The sequence below is a fragment of the Merops nubicus genome, unplaced genomic scaffold (assembly GCF_000691845.1).
Source record: "Merops nubicus isolate BGI_N331 unplaced genomic scaffold, ASM69184v1 scaffold39300, whole genome shotgun sequence".
Classification (NCBI taxonomy): domain Eukaryota; kingdom Metazoa; phylum Chordata; class Aves; order Coraciiformes; family Meropidae; genus Merops; species Merops nubicus.
Genome location: NW_008581534.1, coordinates 1 through 18142, shown reverse-complemented (window position 1 = coordinate 18142; position 18142 = coordinate 1). Strand labels below are relative to the sequence as shown.

Below are 18142 nucleotides of genomic sequence, written 5' to 3'. Positions count from 1 at the left end.
GTATAGCTTCCTTTTGCATGATAGCATTCTATCATCATAGTACTCTGTATATCCTAAAATTACTGTTCATATTACAGACATGTGAGGTCTTTTTGTGCATGGTTAGCTACCACCCTTACCCATGGACGTGTTTCAAAGATAAAAAAGCAGAGAAACTGTGGGAACATGCAATGTCACAGGGGCTTGGTTAACATGAACAGCATTTGGTGGCTCTTTGCAGAGAAGTGTAACCACTTTGTGAAAGAGATGACCAAAAGGTTTGGGTTTCTACCTCACCTTCTTGTCATAACATAAGGTACCTGCAGAAAGATCCTTTTTATTTCTCTGACATCTTTTGTATGTTTATCAATATACTGGATTTCTTCATCCCATTAATTCAAAGGAAATCACTATTCATTTGCAGGTGTGATATATTCATTAGCCAGGTAGGCAATACTTGCAGCACTGAAGAGGTTTCCACTTCTCAGGAAGGATGCTGAACACTGCAGTTCTTGAAAGATAACAGGCCTCAAGCTCACAGAAACGTTACACAGAAGATTAGGGTATGCCTTGCAGAAAAATCATCTTACGTGATTGCGGCTCCAGGGGGCATGGGCATAGGCAGCAGCTGCTCAGACTGGCACCTGAATGACACTGCTATGTTTGGGGAGAAATCACAGCATTTTTGGTCAATCTCAAGGCATCGGACCTTTGTCCAAAATATTCCATCTCCAGCAGGTCTGTCACCCTAAAATATGTGCCTTCTTTAGTAATACAGTGTGTTGGTTAGCATCATGGGAGGCAACAGTTTAGATTCCTTCTGCATATTTTAGCAAATATTTGGCATATTTGCAGATCTAGAAATATCACCTTTTTTTTCTGAGTACAAATGCAAAACTGTAGCAAGTCAAGACTGAGCATCTGAAGTTTTCAGAAACCTTTAAAAAGTAAAACTCTTACAGATCAATTATCTGCACATTTATTACTGTAAGCAGTCTGGGATATTGAAATGTAGTTGCTTTAATTTCCAGACAAAACCTCTTACACAGTTCAGACAAACCCAGCCACCACTGTGATCTTCCACCTCTTTGAGCAAACTCGTACTTGGGTATTTTGGCACATACACCTACCTCAATAGGTAGAAAAAGGATCAGGGAACCAGTAAAAGCATTTGTAGCATTTTGTGCATCTAGCATTCATGAAATGCTAGAAATGCTGGCAATACTGATTCAGCCGAAACCACGCTTCAGCTAGCTAAGTGACTAATGTCTGATTTTTAACATTGCTCTGCCTTGGTTTCCTCCTGTTGTTATTATCAAAAGAAAGTTTTAGTACTGGCTTTCTATGAACAATTCAACTTTTTCTTTATAGTAAATTCCTTGTGAATTGTTTCTTCAGCCTCTTCTTTTTTTGCTGTACTAAATCAGCAGGGCTGGTAAAATAAAACTCTTCATGAACAAGTCTTGCCTTACACCTCCATTCAGAGACATTGCTACACAACCCTGTGAGCAACACGTAGGAAGCACAAAGGATTCTGCTTTAAGGACCAAATTCTTGTAGAATTACCCTTTAATATGACACTTCTTCTTGTGAGAAGGGCACAAAGCACTTCATGTGGAGCACTACCCTCTGGATAGAGAAGGGATATTTATATACACATAGAATATACGTGTTATAACAAGAGGAACTGTTACCTTAAAAGCAACATTTGGATCAGTGTTCACCTTCTGAAAGGTTTTTCTTATTACTTCTAGCAAGTGTTGGGTTTTTTTATAAAGACAGTGAGAAAGGAGAGCTCATAGTTAGAAATGCTGCATACTCCAAATAACTTATAATATATAGAAAAATAAATACACCTTGCCAAATGGCTTAGCAAGGATCACTGTGAACAGGCTTATTTGTGCCTCCTGGTCTGTGCAACATCTCTTGCTACAATTTCCTGCTCCAGGCAGGGCAGACTTCATATTGCCCTGGAATTTTTGGAGCTCTGTATCTCCAGGCTGGAAGCCTTCCCACTGCCTCTCTGTGCCTGTTTTGCTGCTTAACCACCACTACTGTGAAATTTTCACCTGGTCAGACTTTCCCTTGCTGGAGTGTGTGACTGTCACCTGCTGCCACTTCATTGTGCACCTCTGAGAAGTCTGGCTGGTTTACACTAGCAATGCAATTTTGCTTGTTCTGTCACCCATCCACTTCCCTTGAGGTGAGCAGTGCTTTTGGGAGGATGTTTTTGTAGATACTAAATGTATGAGCTGCTTCATGTTCTAGGAAACTTTACAAACCTAAGCTCTGTAATACTGATACTTCATCTAATTGCTGTCACACTATCCTCTCTTTGTTCTGCTCACCTGACATTCTTACATGCAATGTTTGTTTAGAAATCAAATTTTGGTAGATCCTTGCTTTTATACATGGAAGCATTGTGGAACAAGCAGTGGAATTTTGTTCTCTTTGTTGAGTTTAGCTAGTATTTGTTCCTCTAAGTTTCTTCTCACTTACACATTGTCCAAATAATCATCCTAATGCATATCCCACAAAGCTGAGGACTGCCCTGACTTAGGCATAACTAATTTTGAATGTGAGATTATCTTGCCAAAAAGAATGCTCAGTCTCTCTCTTTAGAAACCTGAATGGTTATTACATGGAGACAGAGTGCTTTAATATTTGAATTGGGAGTATTCTGCCTCTGCTGATTACAAAGTGAGATCAGATGCAACAGGCCAGAGACCTGCAGTACAACATGCTGCAGTATGGTGCCTCTCCAACTCAAACCTAAGTACTGACAAAGAAAATATGACACTTAACCTTCACCATCTCTCTTTTTTCTCGTCCTAGAAGTCAAAGCCAAGGTTTCAATTCTGGATTTAATTTTTTTGGTTTTTTTTTTTTTTTTTTGAACTGGCTGTTTTGAGCTTCTCCAGCTGACCGTAACCAGAACCATACTCATAAAACATCTGCGGGTAGAAGTTGCACCGTTTAACTGAATGAAGCCTTATTTCTCAGAAGGGATTCTGGGATGAATTGTAGCACTAGCTGAATCTGCTCTGCTTTCTAAAATATCCCTACAACCAGTTCTTGTTCAGTGAGGCTTGTGATTGGCAAGAAAATGAGAAAAGACTCAAAATTCCAATAGCAGCAAGACAGACAGGAACACAAAGACTGCCAGAGTATTATGTCCCTAAGAAACCAGACACAAACAGTCATGTAGTTTTTCAACATCTCTCTTCTGGGGTATGAAAGCAGTCTCTGCGGTGGGTGTTGCTGGAGGAGGCCTAGAGATGCAGAAGGAAGAGGATTCTTTAGTATGTCTCTGAGAGGTCTGATCTGTAGGATATTTGATCTGTGGCTGGAGGCTCTTTCAAAACAAAGTGTCAGTTTTACATGACAACAGAACAAGACACAGTTGTGTATTTTGTTCCAAAATGCCTTCATGGTTGGGCACATGTGGTTATAGCTGAAGTTTGGATGTTGTGGAAGACCACCTGTAAAATGTGGTAGCAGGAAAGGAGCTACCAGAGAGGGAAGCTCAGAACTTTCTAAAAAGAACAGGTCAACAAGAAACATTTAAGACCAGGCTAACCTGGGTTACTTTGTGTGTGACTTCTGCAGGCTCTGGCAATCCCACATTCAGTACCAGTCATTCCTTCTATACAGAGTAAATTATGCTACGCTGAAGTGCTGAAATCTCTGCTCTGAGGCATTGAAATTTCCATTTCATTTCTGTCTACAGTGAAATGCTTTTAAGTCCTGAGATAGTTTGTTTCATTGCACTTTTTCTCAGCATAGTTAAAAAAAAAAATTGCCTAGCTAGGCAAGGGACTTTGTCAGTGCACAACCCTGAAAATACTGGAGTTGCTCTTGTGTAGAGTATTTAGATAAATTTCACTGAATGTGAGGGGTGGATTGCCCATTTGGGCAACCTAAGAACTAGATTTAACTATCAAAAGCCACAAACCTTTCTAAGATTGTGAAAGCACTATTAGGCTTCTAATTCTAAAGCAAAAGAAGCCTAATTTTAAAAACATCAGAAATAAAAAGTAATCTGCATTCATTTACTGTAGGAATTACAGAAATGTTCAACAGAACACAACATTACCAAAGGACTGAGTTTAGCATTTCTCCAAATCCTCCAAATCCACAGTTACATTAACAATTATTATTTCTTTTTGAAGTACTGGTTTTCTGGTACATTAAGAGCTGCAAAGTGACAGAAGCTGTAGTTCTATTTCTATCTTACAGTGAGCTAAACTCTAATAATACCTAGCGCGGTTTGCTTACAGAAATATTAAAATAAGCAATGAATTGGATGTTTGGCCCAGGCTCCAGGATGCGGACTATGTAAATGCTGTGCTTTTGGTATTTTACCAGTCTTGCTATACTTCTTACTCTTGATTTGTGCAAATTGTTGCAACCCAGCAAATGACCTGGAGCTGTGTCAAAGGGCAAAGGACAGAGGCATCCTTCCAAAGGCATTTTTTTCTTCTTGATTGGGAAGTGGGAGTTTCAATTTGATGACAGCATTTTTAATCCTGAGTATGCAGCTGAATCTGTCATTAAGACTTGCTTAAACATGCCATAAAGAATATGAACAAATGGGCAACTTTGGGTATATTTCAAACAACAAAGATGATAACAACTGTTTTAATATTCCTGGATCACTGGATTTAGTAAGGCTGTATTATTTTTACATCTGATCCCACCACAAACATGGCAATAATTGTATTCATGTTCCAGGAACTGAAATAAACAGATATGGGTATAAAAAAACCCAACCACTAAAACTGGAAAAGCATTTTGAATTTCTATCACTATACTGTCTAAAAAGTAGTAAAAGTGTGTGTAGTTTTGTTCTAAACCAAAATTGTGAGCCTTGTAATGGTGATACTTTAACACTTGCACAGAAAGGAGCTTCCTGTTTGTTCAAATTAAGAGATGATATATTGGGAAAAAACCAAGGTAGAACTAGTTGCTTTTACTCAATAAAAAGAGTTGGGAGGAATGAGAACATTAGTCAAGAACACTGCAAGAGCATTGCAGGAGTCATTTATCAAAGAATAAAAAAAACTTAATACACCATACATAATTTGTTCCGTGAGGTTTTGTCATTGTTGAGAACATTCTGCTAATTTCTGTGACTTTCTAGGAAATAAAAAAAAAAGGAACACAGGTACTTTTCTAAGTTGCATCTGTCGTGCCATTAACCTTTCAGGCTATTTTAAATAGTCACATAATGGGACAGGACTCACTTCTATGAATGGCAATTGCGGAGCTTTCAAGTGAAGTTAACTTTTAGAGGTTATTACTACAAATATTATGCAATGCCTTGATACTTCAGAGTTCCGTGTATTGCAAATTAAAAAACCCACAAGTGCTTCTGTGAACTTGTCCAGAAAATGCTCAATGCACACATCACATTTTTTAATACTATTTAGACTCCAGATGAGATGATGTCTTTGGTTTATAAAAGCAAAGAATGCTGCCATTGTACATTATTCGCATTGCATACACTGTTCACATTTCAAGGGGTTGCTGTGGGTGACCCACAGTAATTAATAAATGGACAAAACACAGAAAGACAGAATATTTTCAGTTTTAATCCAACAAATGAAGAAGGTCTTAACACCGTAAAATACCATTTTATTACTAATGCTAGAGAATTTACATTAAAAACAATCACTGTCTACAGATGCAAAAATATCAAGTTTTATAATACAATAAAACAGTATAGAAAATATTTAAAATTAAGTAGAAACCTCTTCAACAATTGAGGCATTATTCTGATTGTTTCTCCAAATGTGTTAAAGAGTTAATGCTGACTCTAAATATCCCCCCATCTTCCCCACTCCCCACCCTAAATAAACCGATTAGAAAAAAACAGTAGTCTCTCAGTTACCGTGTTTTGCATTCTTTCAGAATCATTTAGATAAGAACCACTTTCTTCAAGTACTGCGGAACAACTCTTCACAATACAGCACTACCCCTGAAGTAATTTATTTCCCAGCACTGTATAATTTTGAAACTAAGTCTTTAAGATTAATTTTGAAGGCTAGAAGAGGTCTAAGGAATTCTGCAGGAGGGCAATTAAATTTTGAATGCAAATTATTTACACAAACATTACTGTATTGTAATTACAGCATAAAACTTGCAACATAGCTGATGGGTGCTTTTAACAAAAGCTCCAAATGAAAAAAAGGGAAGAAAAACAAATTACAAAATAAATAATCTAAAGCTCTTCATGGTAGAAACGTTCATCATGGAGCTGCCTACCATAATCCGTTGCTTCGCTGTTAAGAAACAAATCTTGGTTCTTAAGAATTTCTGCTTCAGAAAGCTTTTTATCATCATTCAAATCCATTTCTTCAATAAGGTGGAGAGCCTTTAAAATAAATGGAACAGCGTGTGCACAGTTAATAGATACAAGCACTTATAAATAATGCTTTTGGAATGGCTTTGTCAAACTCCTGCCACAACAGTGCTACTTGTAACAAGCTACACAAGATTTTATATTCAGAACAGAGCCTTTCTTTACTCACTTTGGTTCCCTTTGCCTCTTTTATTTGGTGGCAAAATCATAATATCGAATCTGTTACCCTCACTCTCAATTCTTAAGTGGCAAATCAATGTCAAACCCACAGCTTTACTTTGAGGGCAGATGACAGTATTAAACCAGCCAAGATTAATCAATATTCCTGGAAGCACCCACCATCCTAGAAACTCACAGGCGAGGGCATACATCTCTAGTGTATGATCTGCAGAAAATGCAAGCTTAGCATGTCAGCTAGAGCCCCGGGGCTTCTAGAGAGCCCCTCTGGACATTCAGCCACTGAATGACAGCTACAACAGTAAGTTCTTGATGGGTGAGACCTGACTAGGATTTGAGCCAATACAGTCTTCAAGCTGAGCAGCCTCTTTCAGAAATGTGCACCCATTATCTCTCAGCCACGTATCTACCTGTCTGGCAAGAGAAGCGTTGTTTACAGCTCTTCGGTGAAGCTGCAGGCACTCTTGCTTTCAACTCTGGAGGTGTCTACTGTGCTAAGCCATTTTTCATTTCCTTACCCTGTGGAGACTCACTTTTCCATCATACATGCATATTAAAGAAATAGAGAAAGTTAAGGATTGAGATTTGCAGCTGGATATTCTGTATCTATTTATGATTTGTAAAAAACGCTCCATGGCTGTAATTCATGATTAAAATGTAACTGGAAAGTATTTGATGCCCACTTGGAAAAGGTTTTCTATGTCTAACAGTGGACAAGATATGCCATCTATGCACAGGAACTTCAACTTTGGGTAGCAATTCATGTTTTCTCTAATTTCCTGAAAGCAAAAGCTTCCTCTTCTGAAAAAACTTTCAAATACTAAATCATGACAATGTCATATGAAACTGCAAGTTAAAACAATTCTCAGATTTTTGCTTTTTTATGTATTATAAATGGAAGGAGCAAAACAAAAAACGATTATATTTTAGATGTAGCTCATTCACAGTCATAACATAAGTCAAAGCTAAAGAGCTAGTACAGGAGCTCTATTGCATCTATTATTTCTGAGAAATAGAGGAGTCCTAGTATTACATGTTTCGCATTTTTATTTGCTTAACATTCACAAATACAACAATGTAGAAAATCTTTCTGTTCCTCCTTTTTCTGATTGGCTTGGCCGAATGTAACTGCTTAGTGACTTTTCAAAATTAAGTATTACTTACATTTAAGCTGACTACATCATTAAAAAGAACAAGAAAATAACAGGGACTAATATCAGCCAAACAGATTTTAATAGCACTTCACATGGCAAACGGTAAAAGATTATTAAGACAAACATCTTGGTAAACACATATCAATTCCTGAAAATGGACTGTATAGTAATTTTTCTATTTTTATGTTATTTAGCTACCAGCTTTCTCCAGTAATTTTGCAGTGCCAAAATGAAACTGCAATATTCAGCTTTCAAACAGCATTTTATGACTTAAGTCAAACTCTTTAGGATTGATCACTTTGTTAAGCCTTTATATTAACTGAGGAAAAAAAAACCCTGCACATTAGAGAGACAAATAAAAAGCCTGATTCCTTGCAGAACTGAGCTATTACTACAGCATGGCCTTGCTGTAAGCTACAGTTTGAATGAATAGCAAAGAACTGCCAAAAGACCCAACCCAAGCAATCAAACCAACCAGACGTATGACTAGACTCAACAGCACGCAGAACTTTTGCCAGCTTTTTGTCAGCATTGTTTTTGTGAAATAAGAACCAACCACCTTCAAGAGTCAAATGTTGAAAAAAAAGTCTTGTGCAAAGGCTTACAGACCTACATTTGCAGAAATACTGCCAGAGCCCTTCAACAGCTCAGCTGTACCAGGTTGGACAGGCGAGCCCCCGGTGCTGCGCGCTAGCCACACTGCCTTTTCTGTCCCCAGTGGAGCCGAGAAAGGACGAGGGGGGACCTCGGTAACGAGAGGGTCCAACACAGCAGATGGGCTGTGCTGGCTGACATGAAGCGTCTCCCATCTTAACCAGGAATTATGGAGGCATGGGAAGACCTGTTGTTCCTGCCGCTCCGAACACCCAAATCCTCCAGTGCAAAGGAAAGAGGCTTGGACAAATTAAGATAAAAAGTTACTAGCAGAAAGGCAGGGATATTCTCTACTGCAGCTGGCACCTGTAAATTCTGCTTGCTAAAACAGATTGTTCTGGAACACTCGGTGTCTCCTCTAATGCCTGCTACAAAAAATAAAGACAGCTAAAATGAGAATCCACTTAAACCTATTAAAGAGTTCTACCCCTAATTAAACCATTTTAATTATCATCTTCAAAGTCTGCATTACAGCATCTTGAATCATAGAAAACTTCCATTTTCTTGTACTTATGAGAAGACAAGGTTTTACTTCTACAAATTATGGTGGTTTACCCAGTTAGAAGAATCACAATCAATTTCTGTTTTCAAAATTATGCTGACAGTATGTAACAGCTTCTTTAAGTAGTGTATCTCACTAGATTTACCTACAATAACTAAAAAATAACTGATTAAAATACTGGGCCCGTAAGTCAAACCAGATAAGCTACTTAAACACATAGAGAAGTACTTTGTTAGTTTACAAACATTCATAAAAGTAGGAACTTCAAATTTGCCTAATGCAGTTAAAGGTCCTATATTCCTTGTCAAACTGAAAAAAAAGGTTAAAAATATATGCCAAGACCTACTACACATTCTCTTCCAACTACACGATAAATGTGAATGCATCTACCATTTTGTTGTGACCTGAATTAATTTAAATCCAAACAGCAGTCAAAACACATACCTCCTCTTGTGCAATACCCTGATTATTAGGTACTATCCAAGACAGCAGTTCTTGAGGGTTGAGTTTCCCATCGTTATCCTTGTCGTAGTCATTCACAAAGCGATCCTTCTCAACAAGTATCCATTCTGGGTCTTCCCTTGCAGCTAGCAAAACACACCTGTCAAGCTTAAAGCCACTCTTCAAGATGTTTTTTACATTTTCTCTTAAGCAAATTCACTTAATCTCATAAAACACAACATAGAAGTGATTTCACTAAGCAAAGACAAGCCTTAGAGACCAGTCCCAATAGATTAAATAAATGCATCTGCCTACATATTACGAAAAAAAAACAAACTTGGAGAGAATAAAATGGAATCTACACCTAAGGTAACATTAAAATTGTAAATTTTCAGTTGAGCTAAGCGGACATTAAAGTCAAGGTTTACCACCAACTAAACTGTTTATTTTAATAGCTCCACAATTGCCCAAATTGATAGTGGAGAAAACATACTTTATATTGAATGTGCTGCCAAGTAGATGGTTTCTGACTTACTGGGACAACTGACGTATCAGTAGGAAGAAGCCCAAGTGGATGACAGAGACACTTTACGTGTACAGTACTGACTTTGACTGAGTTGAGATTATTCTCTATACCACCAACTTATAGGAATTGTGTGGCAGATACTGTGTTGAGAGGATCATATGAGAGCAGTATGAGCAATATTATACTTTTTTTTTTCCGAAAACCCTGGAATATATCCAAAGCAATTTAATCTACTGTTGTTTTTTATTTGTTTTATTTGTATACTTGTTTTATACTTACCCTGTGCAATGGTATTGCCTCCTGCAACCTAGCCAGCAATCTTAAACCTGTCTCTAACTTCTCAAGACATTTAGAACAATTCATCAAACCCATAAATACTGCAGACAAGCACAAACAGATATTAAGACTTCCCAAACCTTATGAAATTCAAAAGTAGTTAGCATCACAGGCAGATAAATAACACTTTAAAAATAATCAGGTTTCTAATACAAAAGAGGAAGAATGAAGTCTCTGTCCTTCCTTTCTAACATCTAGTTTTGCAAGCAGATGATCCCTTAATGTCACAATTCACCCTGCACTGTTGCCTAAAACCACAAGACAATTGTGAAACCGGACCCATCATGCAGTTTATTAGTCATTTTAAAGTGTGCTGCAGGAACGCCGTCTGCAGAAGAGATGGGCATTCGCAGAAAAGCTGAAGTAATTTCTGCAATTGTAGCCGATTCTGAATTCTTGCTAAAAAGCTGTAATGCCAAAGCTGTTATCTTCTCAAGGACCCTAGAAACAATTTCACTCCTTTCCAACAACTTTGGATACATTGGTTTGGAAAAGCTTTTTTCAAGTCAGAGGAGGAAAAATCTAAAGACCCCTGTAGTTGCATCAGAGATCTGTTGGGTTTACCGGCTCTGGCAAACAAAGACAGTTATAAAACGTGAAATTCCAGGTAGTTGGCTGAAGTGAAGAAAAACTGACTATTCCTCTATTTCCATATCTTCATGTGACTTAACAGTTTCCCCAGATAAGAAGCTAGTGCACACTTGAGAATTAGCACTCCTCAGGACCAAGCAGACTGTCCACATGCCTCCAGCTACTGGTCTTTTTGGAACTGAAGGAGTTACTTGCCCTACCCTGTAACAAATCAAATACGCTATGTAAAATACTTATCTATTAGCAACATAGACAGAGGAAAGTAGAGATAAACACGAGGAGAGTGTTGTTTTTCTTGTCAAAGAAGGAATACACAAAGTCAAGGAAGGGCAAGAGTGGAAACCCCCCCCAAAGTGAAAGCAGATAGGCTTTTGATACCTGGTACAATGAACAGACTCCTTACACTACACCACACACAGCTTCAATCCTTCTAAAGCAAGGCTGACAGCTGCTGCCTTGAGCTGATAAAGCCCAGGCAAGTTTAACCTTACATTCATGCTGGCTGCTTTCACAGGTGTGTTCAGTTTGCAAACCTGCATCTTATTTCAGCTGCACACCTAGTGATGAGGAATGTGCTTTAGTCCTTAGGAAAACAAGAAGTAACTTCCAAGGCAACAGTGGAATGGGCTATACACTAGCTACTGCCAAATACAGACAGGGCAGACTGATATAATCATCTACTATGTCCAGTATCAGTCAACCAAATTATTCTAAAAGACAGGATGTTACTCAGAACCTGCAAGTGGTGGTGTAAAAAGCTGAAAATAAAGGTGCACACAGTTCAACCCCTTCCAAAAGGTTTTGTTCAGTTCCTTCTTTCATGCCCCTGCCCTTTTTCCTTACTTGGGTCTCTTCTGTAATCGCCAAGAAATTCTTCCAGGCTAACAAATCCATCTCCATCTTTATCATGTTCTTCCAAAGCCTCTTGAATGACAAAGTCCTTTTGTACACATACAAAAATCAAAACAATGATTTGTGAAAAATCAGAACCTTGTAATCAAGAGAAACAGCAATAAATAATTTTAGAACCAGAAGGTATTCTTTAAAGACTCCCTCATTTGAAATCTGCTTTTCTGTTTTACGCAGACTAGTGCTGTAATTGGTTCCTGTGCAACAAAAGAGATCTGTTCTTCAGAATTTATGATGTCAGGTTTTATGAAATCCAAGTCTGAAAGGTGCACATAAAGTCATTCAGCATAATTCAAAACCACAAAAGTAGCTGAGAAACATGAATTTGTACTAAGCTGTATCATCTCATTTCACTTTTCTTTTTTAATGTCATGTATTTGCTACGTCTTGTTTTTGCAACTCTGTGAAGTTAGGAAAACTGGTTGGTCTTTTAATTCTGTGTTTCCTAGTGAATCTAGTGTCCCTGTTCTTGTAGTTCTTGCTTTGTCCATAATCAGCAGTTATGTCCATGCAATCAGAGGCTCTGTTTGCGTGGCGCTCCTCCTGGCACTTGGCTCTGCAGCATTAGATAGCCAAAGCTGAAGGCTCTATTGCAGAGACACCAATGCACTTCTAACTGGGGCCAACGGTCAGTACTGAGCTGGAATGACACCAACAGTCACAGCAGCTATGAAAAAAATTACCAATGGCAAAGTGCTCCTGGCCAAAATAACAATCCCCCAAACTCTGACCATTATAAAATCCACATTAAAGCTTCAGATGGGCTTGAATGCTCTTTTTTTTTGGCCAGAGAAGTTACCATTGTGTCCCTTTATGCAAAGTGAGAGTCACCAACACTTGACCTTTTCCTGTGCAAAGATCTCCCTAACTGGAATTGATTTCTGAATTAGGCATGAAACTCCCTCAAACTAAAATCTCACTGATGTATTTCTGACCCAAGAGAGTTTAGAGATAGCTATGTCAGTCCACGCCCAAAAGTTTGGGATTGTCATGCAGTACCAGTTCTTGAAACAGATTTTTCTGAATTACTGCTCTGAATTAAAAAAAGCACTGAATTACTGCTCCAGCTCCTGATCTCCAGCACTGGATCCACAGCACATTTATCTGATTTTTAATTTCGTCTGTAAAGGCAGCCCACAGAACTGCTCAAAAGCATACTTCCTGCAGTACTGGGGCTATGCACATGCATTAGAAAGGTGCCACGTATTTCTAGGCACAAGCTGATAAAGATACCCTCTTAAATCTTACCGTCATATACTCGGCTTCTTCGGGATGTTCGAAAGCAACATATTCATCCACATTTAGTTCAGGAACATCATCTCTATTAGCTTTTTCAAAACGTTTTTTCTCCTTTAAATGAAGCTTAGATAATAGATTTAGTTAGAGCACTTAATGAAAAGGAAAAACTACGTTAGAGTAGCTGGCTGTAAGCTCATTAGAATATTAATTGTTCCACATTACCTACTCATATTATACTGATCTATTTTCACTAGAAACTGATCATGTAGAGCAATGACAATGCTTTTAATTGAGGTAGTTTTATTCTAAGAATCATATAAAAACTTTGTTTTTTTCAATTTACATTTTAAGACATTTAACCTTCTGGATCTATATCTCATTTATATCAAGGGCTGTCTGTAGTTCAAAGAAGGTCTTTGCATATTATGCATATTATGTGTGCAATGTCTTTTCTGAAGCCATTTTATGTGCTAAAGGATTAGACAGATTCCTTTCATACAAGACTGGTGTCAATTACATCTGACCATATTTCACTGAAACATTACTTCTCTAAACCATTTTAAGTATAAATATTTTCATGTCTTTTACAAATAAATAATAACCACTATCAGCAGGCAAGTCCTTATTTCTGAACGTTTTACACTTCCTGTTTCTGTATTCCCATTGTGCAAAAGTTTTTTTTGTTTTTTTTTTTGCATTTCTTTTCGTACAGTCTCTTTAGACAAAATTGATAACTGGTCTCTTCTCAAACAATGTGATGTCAGCTATTAGAATGCTGGAATCCTGCGATTAAGTGTGTTGTGCTACCAGCATGATTCTGATCTGGATAAGGGAGTGGCCACCAAACCAAACCAAACCAAACCAAACTAAACCAAACCAAACCAAATACTTTAAGCATTTGAAATTGTATGTCCTAGTTTATGTTCTACTTACTGACAGTTCTCTCAAAACTAGGCTAACCTGATTAATACAGAGCATAACATGTAACAAAATGTAAGATGTTAAACTCTTCTGCAAAGTAAGTAAATGTACTCTTAAAGAAAAGCTGACCTTAACTGAGAGTTAACAGGAAGGCACTTCAAGAAGGACTGACTACTAGAAAAGCACTAGACTGCAACCTAACCTTGGAACTATTGAGGGAAAAATGTTGGTTTTGTGTTTTTGAGAAGTGATGAACAAGGCTGCCACCTTGTGGGAAATTCAAATGTTCACTTGGTGTGAGTTCTAAAACAATACCATAGTCTAACTCTTCCATTTTGATTACAGTAGGATCACTAATTTCCAAATGTAAGAAAAATGCTGAAGATGGCTGACATGCGGTGCTTGTACAATACTGCTAATTTTGCTCTTTACAATATATGCTGAAGTAGGAAACCCTTGCAAGCAGTCAAACAAAATATAGTATAAGTGTGTAAGAGTTCTAGGTCAGCATACATACCTATGATGGCAGTGTCTCAAACATGGGCTCAAAACTTTCACTGGTAGTTGCATTTGAAGTCTCATTTGATTTAAATTCCATGTAATTATTTAGTTAACTGCCTCCAAAGCTTTACAGTTTGTTTCTTCAGTGTGTAAAATCCCCTGTCTACTTCAGTGTGTAAAATCCCCTGTTTTAGCTTCACTTCAGCCAACATTCTATATTATCTTCTACTAGTTTACTAAAAGCAATCCTCAGAGAAAACAAACTCAAAAACTCAGACCTGAATAATCTAAAAGCTCACTTATTCTCCTTTTTGGAAAACATTTACATATATTTCCAAATGCGTAACTTGAAAGGAAACAAGTTCTGCAATGTGGTGATTCTTGGTGAACCTTTCCTCCTTGCCTCTTTCCACTCCTAAGTGTCTACTCTCATACATGAGATTAATCCCTGACTCCTGTTGTTTCTACATCCAGCTTCACCTATCAGACTTGCATTTTGATTGCTAAAAATGTCTAAATTGCTATTGCTTTCTCTGTGGGTCCCTAATGGACAGAAAATGTTAAAGCTGACAGCAGTGATACCCCACACTCGGTACTTGAGAAATAACTGAACAAGGGGCTAGAACAGTACAATAAAGGTTCTTAAAAAGTACAAGGGTTTCCTTTACCTCCAACACCAGTGGCAGTGGTCCCTGCTGAAGGCAGGATGCTGGTCAGGCTACAGACCTAATCTAACAGATTGCCATTGTGTTTTAAGAGGATGGCTGGAGACTGTGATCTGTGATAAGACTGTCAATAGACATGCACTCCACGCAGCTAGCAAAACGTGCTCAGGAGATACGATTTCATTCTGTCTTTGTTTTGTTGGTAGCAGCTTTAATACTCCATTACTTTCCTTTAATTACTCCCTTATCCCAGATATATAAAGTGTTAAAAAATGTGCCAGCTGCTATGGTTTTTCTGCCCATCTTGTTCTGTCACAATAAACAAGCATTGCCACCTTTTGCCAACAGCTTACAGAAACTGATGCCGAAACGTTTTACCTGTCGAAACGATTCCTCTTCTTGATCCTCCAGGACAGTGTTCTCATCAAAATCAATTACACGATCATACATTTGCATATTATATTCCTTCCAAGACACCAATCCATCACCATCTTTGTCATAGTCGTTGAAGTGTTGCTTAGCTTCTTGTGTAACATAATGTTTAAAAGACTGCTGTATCCAGGAACTCAGCTCATCTGTGAAAATCGTTTAAAAAATACTAAAATTAAAAAAAAAAAAAATAATCCTCTGCTCTGTATAAACACCACAGGTCTATTCAGCATGGAATATACTCTGCAATTCAAACGTAAGTGTGTAGACAAGAGGTTAGTTAAAGGAAAACAATCTGTTTCCTCTGTGCTATGGCTTTTTTTGAGTGAACTGAATGAGAGAACAGACCACAGCCACAGCCTTCACTTTTTTCTTTGTGGCACCATTTCCGCATTGATACCCCTAGGCTAGAGTCACGCAGGTACTTTAATCTGGCCTACACTGGTGCTGCCAGAAAAAAGTGTGACATGTCCTTCTCCAATACTCATGGGAAGTGGTAGGAAAAAATAGTTACAGGCAGCATTCCTACAGCTGCACAGTGAACTGGATCCCTAAAAACTTGCCTGTGAGAAGGGAGAACCTTAATTTTTAGCTGAGAAAGTATCCTCACTGGAACAATGGAAGCAAGAGGCCTGCCCTGCCACCCTTTTGGCACCTGCTGACATTTATGTCTGCTTGAAACGATTATGTAGGCATTGTCTTCTCAAATTTGAAACCAATGAACGTTGTAGCATCCTTTCACATTTTTTTTTTTCTTCAGAGCTTTATGAAAATGATTCTGAATATGACTTAGACAACTCTAAACATAACCTGGCACCCCAAAAAAGTTCCCATCAGTTTTGGATTTCTTTTGAAAAAAAACCAAACTGAAATAAACTCAATTACCCACAATAAGATATTAACAGGTATTTTCCCTTTACTTGGGGCTGATATCAAGCCTTATGTATTTTTGAAATGCCTTTAAGCTACTTGCTTTTTTAGAAATGTGGCAAAAAGAAATTAATATACAGATGAATTCACACTAATACACTAAAATTATTTCATTTAAAGACCGGGAGAACATATTCTCTCAGTGTCATCCAGTTATTTTCAGGTACCCGGAAGGGGGAAGACAACTTCCTCTGTATTGCAAAATTATATAGCTAAATCAACTCAAGTGAAATCCTGCTCTGAAGAGTCACAATGACTAATAAAAAAATCCTACAGAAACTACTTTGGTGTAGAAAAATCTTATAGCATTTTTAAAATACTAAAGTATCTTATTCTATGCTTCTTGGCAGAAATGCCAATACAACTTCACTAGGCTTAAATATCTTTGAAAAGCAGCAAGAGATTTTTTTAAAAATGTATTTTGAATGCTGAATTTGTCTCACTGAAGGACCCAGCTTTATAACAGGTTCTGTGAACTGACTGAACGAGTGGAGGTGCACGTGCCACGTTTTGCAACCGCTGAGGCTCTCACACAAAACCAGCATCTCCTTACAAGAAACCGCAACGTGACTTCTTACAGATGGGTAACATGGAATTTACAGCATCGCTTCCTTCCCAGCATTTAAGGCATGAGGCACAGCCATCCAAATACATAACGTCCAGTGCCACTGACCACAAACACTTAATGCTTTGACATTAGAGAAGCAGGATTAATATATTATTGCATCTTCCGCCACTGTTAGCCTTCAAACGGAGACATCACTAGTGAGGCAACGTTTCTTGAGGAGTGTTTTACAACGCACTGAGAAATAACTGAGCTGAAAAACTCAAGATACCCTAAGTTTCTTTGTGTAAAACCACATTCTTTGAGTTTTGCTTTGGGAAGTGACAGGAAGGCAAGATTCCACTAGACTGAGAACCCAATGCAATATATGTAATGAGGATGGAGTACAGCTGGAATTTCTACACTTTAAATAGACCTCTTGCTTTATAGCCTTCATGTTGTGAACTGCCCATGGTTTATTACAGGGATTAGCCATCACACCAAAGTTACATAGTGCCTCACCTTTACACAGTCAGATGCAGAAACATTGAAATAAGTGTGCAGTTGATTAGCTTCAGCATATAAAGTGGAAGACATTCAAGAGATATAGTTGATCTCGTCTTTAAACCCATTTCTTGTCCTCTCACCTAGAAAGCTTCCAGCATGTTTAATATAATGTTTGTGAAATATCACCAATCTGGGCTTTGAACAAGGACTCTACTTGCTCTGTGTGTGCATGTGAGAGACTTTGGACTTTTGCCAAAATCACAGCAAAATAACAAAAATACATTCTCATAGTGAGTTTTACAATGAAATTAAGGAAGTGTAATGATGATGAACAGAAAGGAAGGGCCCGAGTTTATTGTGGAGCTCACAAGCCTTACTGATAAAAATCTTTCTGTCTGGGATGAGACATTTGATACTGTATTGTGATTAAGTGAATATAAGATCCCTTAGTGTCACTTAGTGTGACCAGGCACAGAAGTGCTGCATGTAGAATTACTGCTCCAGAGTACTTTTTTTGCCTCTTAAACTCACCTAGTTTCACCAACAGGGCTTCAGATACAGAAATCCCCCGCATTCAAAGTAGCTTCTGCCGTGCACGGGGCAGGTACAAGTGCAAAGCCATACCTGTCGGTGGGTATGGCTCTTAGCCACGCTAACTCGCCCCTGTCAGCTCTCGTCGGCCCTCACGCCTTCACCACGTGAAACAGCGACCTTAGGGACCGAGGCAACCCTGCATGCGGTCTGCTCGACCCGCGCATCTGCCTGTTGGGGCC

The 18142-nt window shown here is 38.2% G+C and overlaps 1 protein-coding gene across 1 annotated transcript; it reads right to left on the bottom strand.

Moving 5' to 3' along the window:
* Positions 1 to 5556: 5556 nt before the first annotated feature.
* On the bottom strand, positions 5557 to 15534 carry RCN2 (reticulocalbin 2, EF-hand calcium binding domain; the record flags this gene model as incomplete). Its single annotated transcript, XM_008950351.1, has 5 exons — positions 5557 to 6355; positions 9275 to 9417; positions 11568 to 11664; positions 12882 to 12983; positions 15338 to 15534. Coding segments are annotated over 5 exons (692 nt in total), but the record flags the coding sequence as incomplete, so codon positions are not given.
* Between the last annotated feature and the right edge of the window lie 2608 nt (positions 15535 to 18142).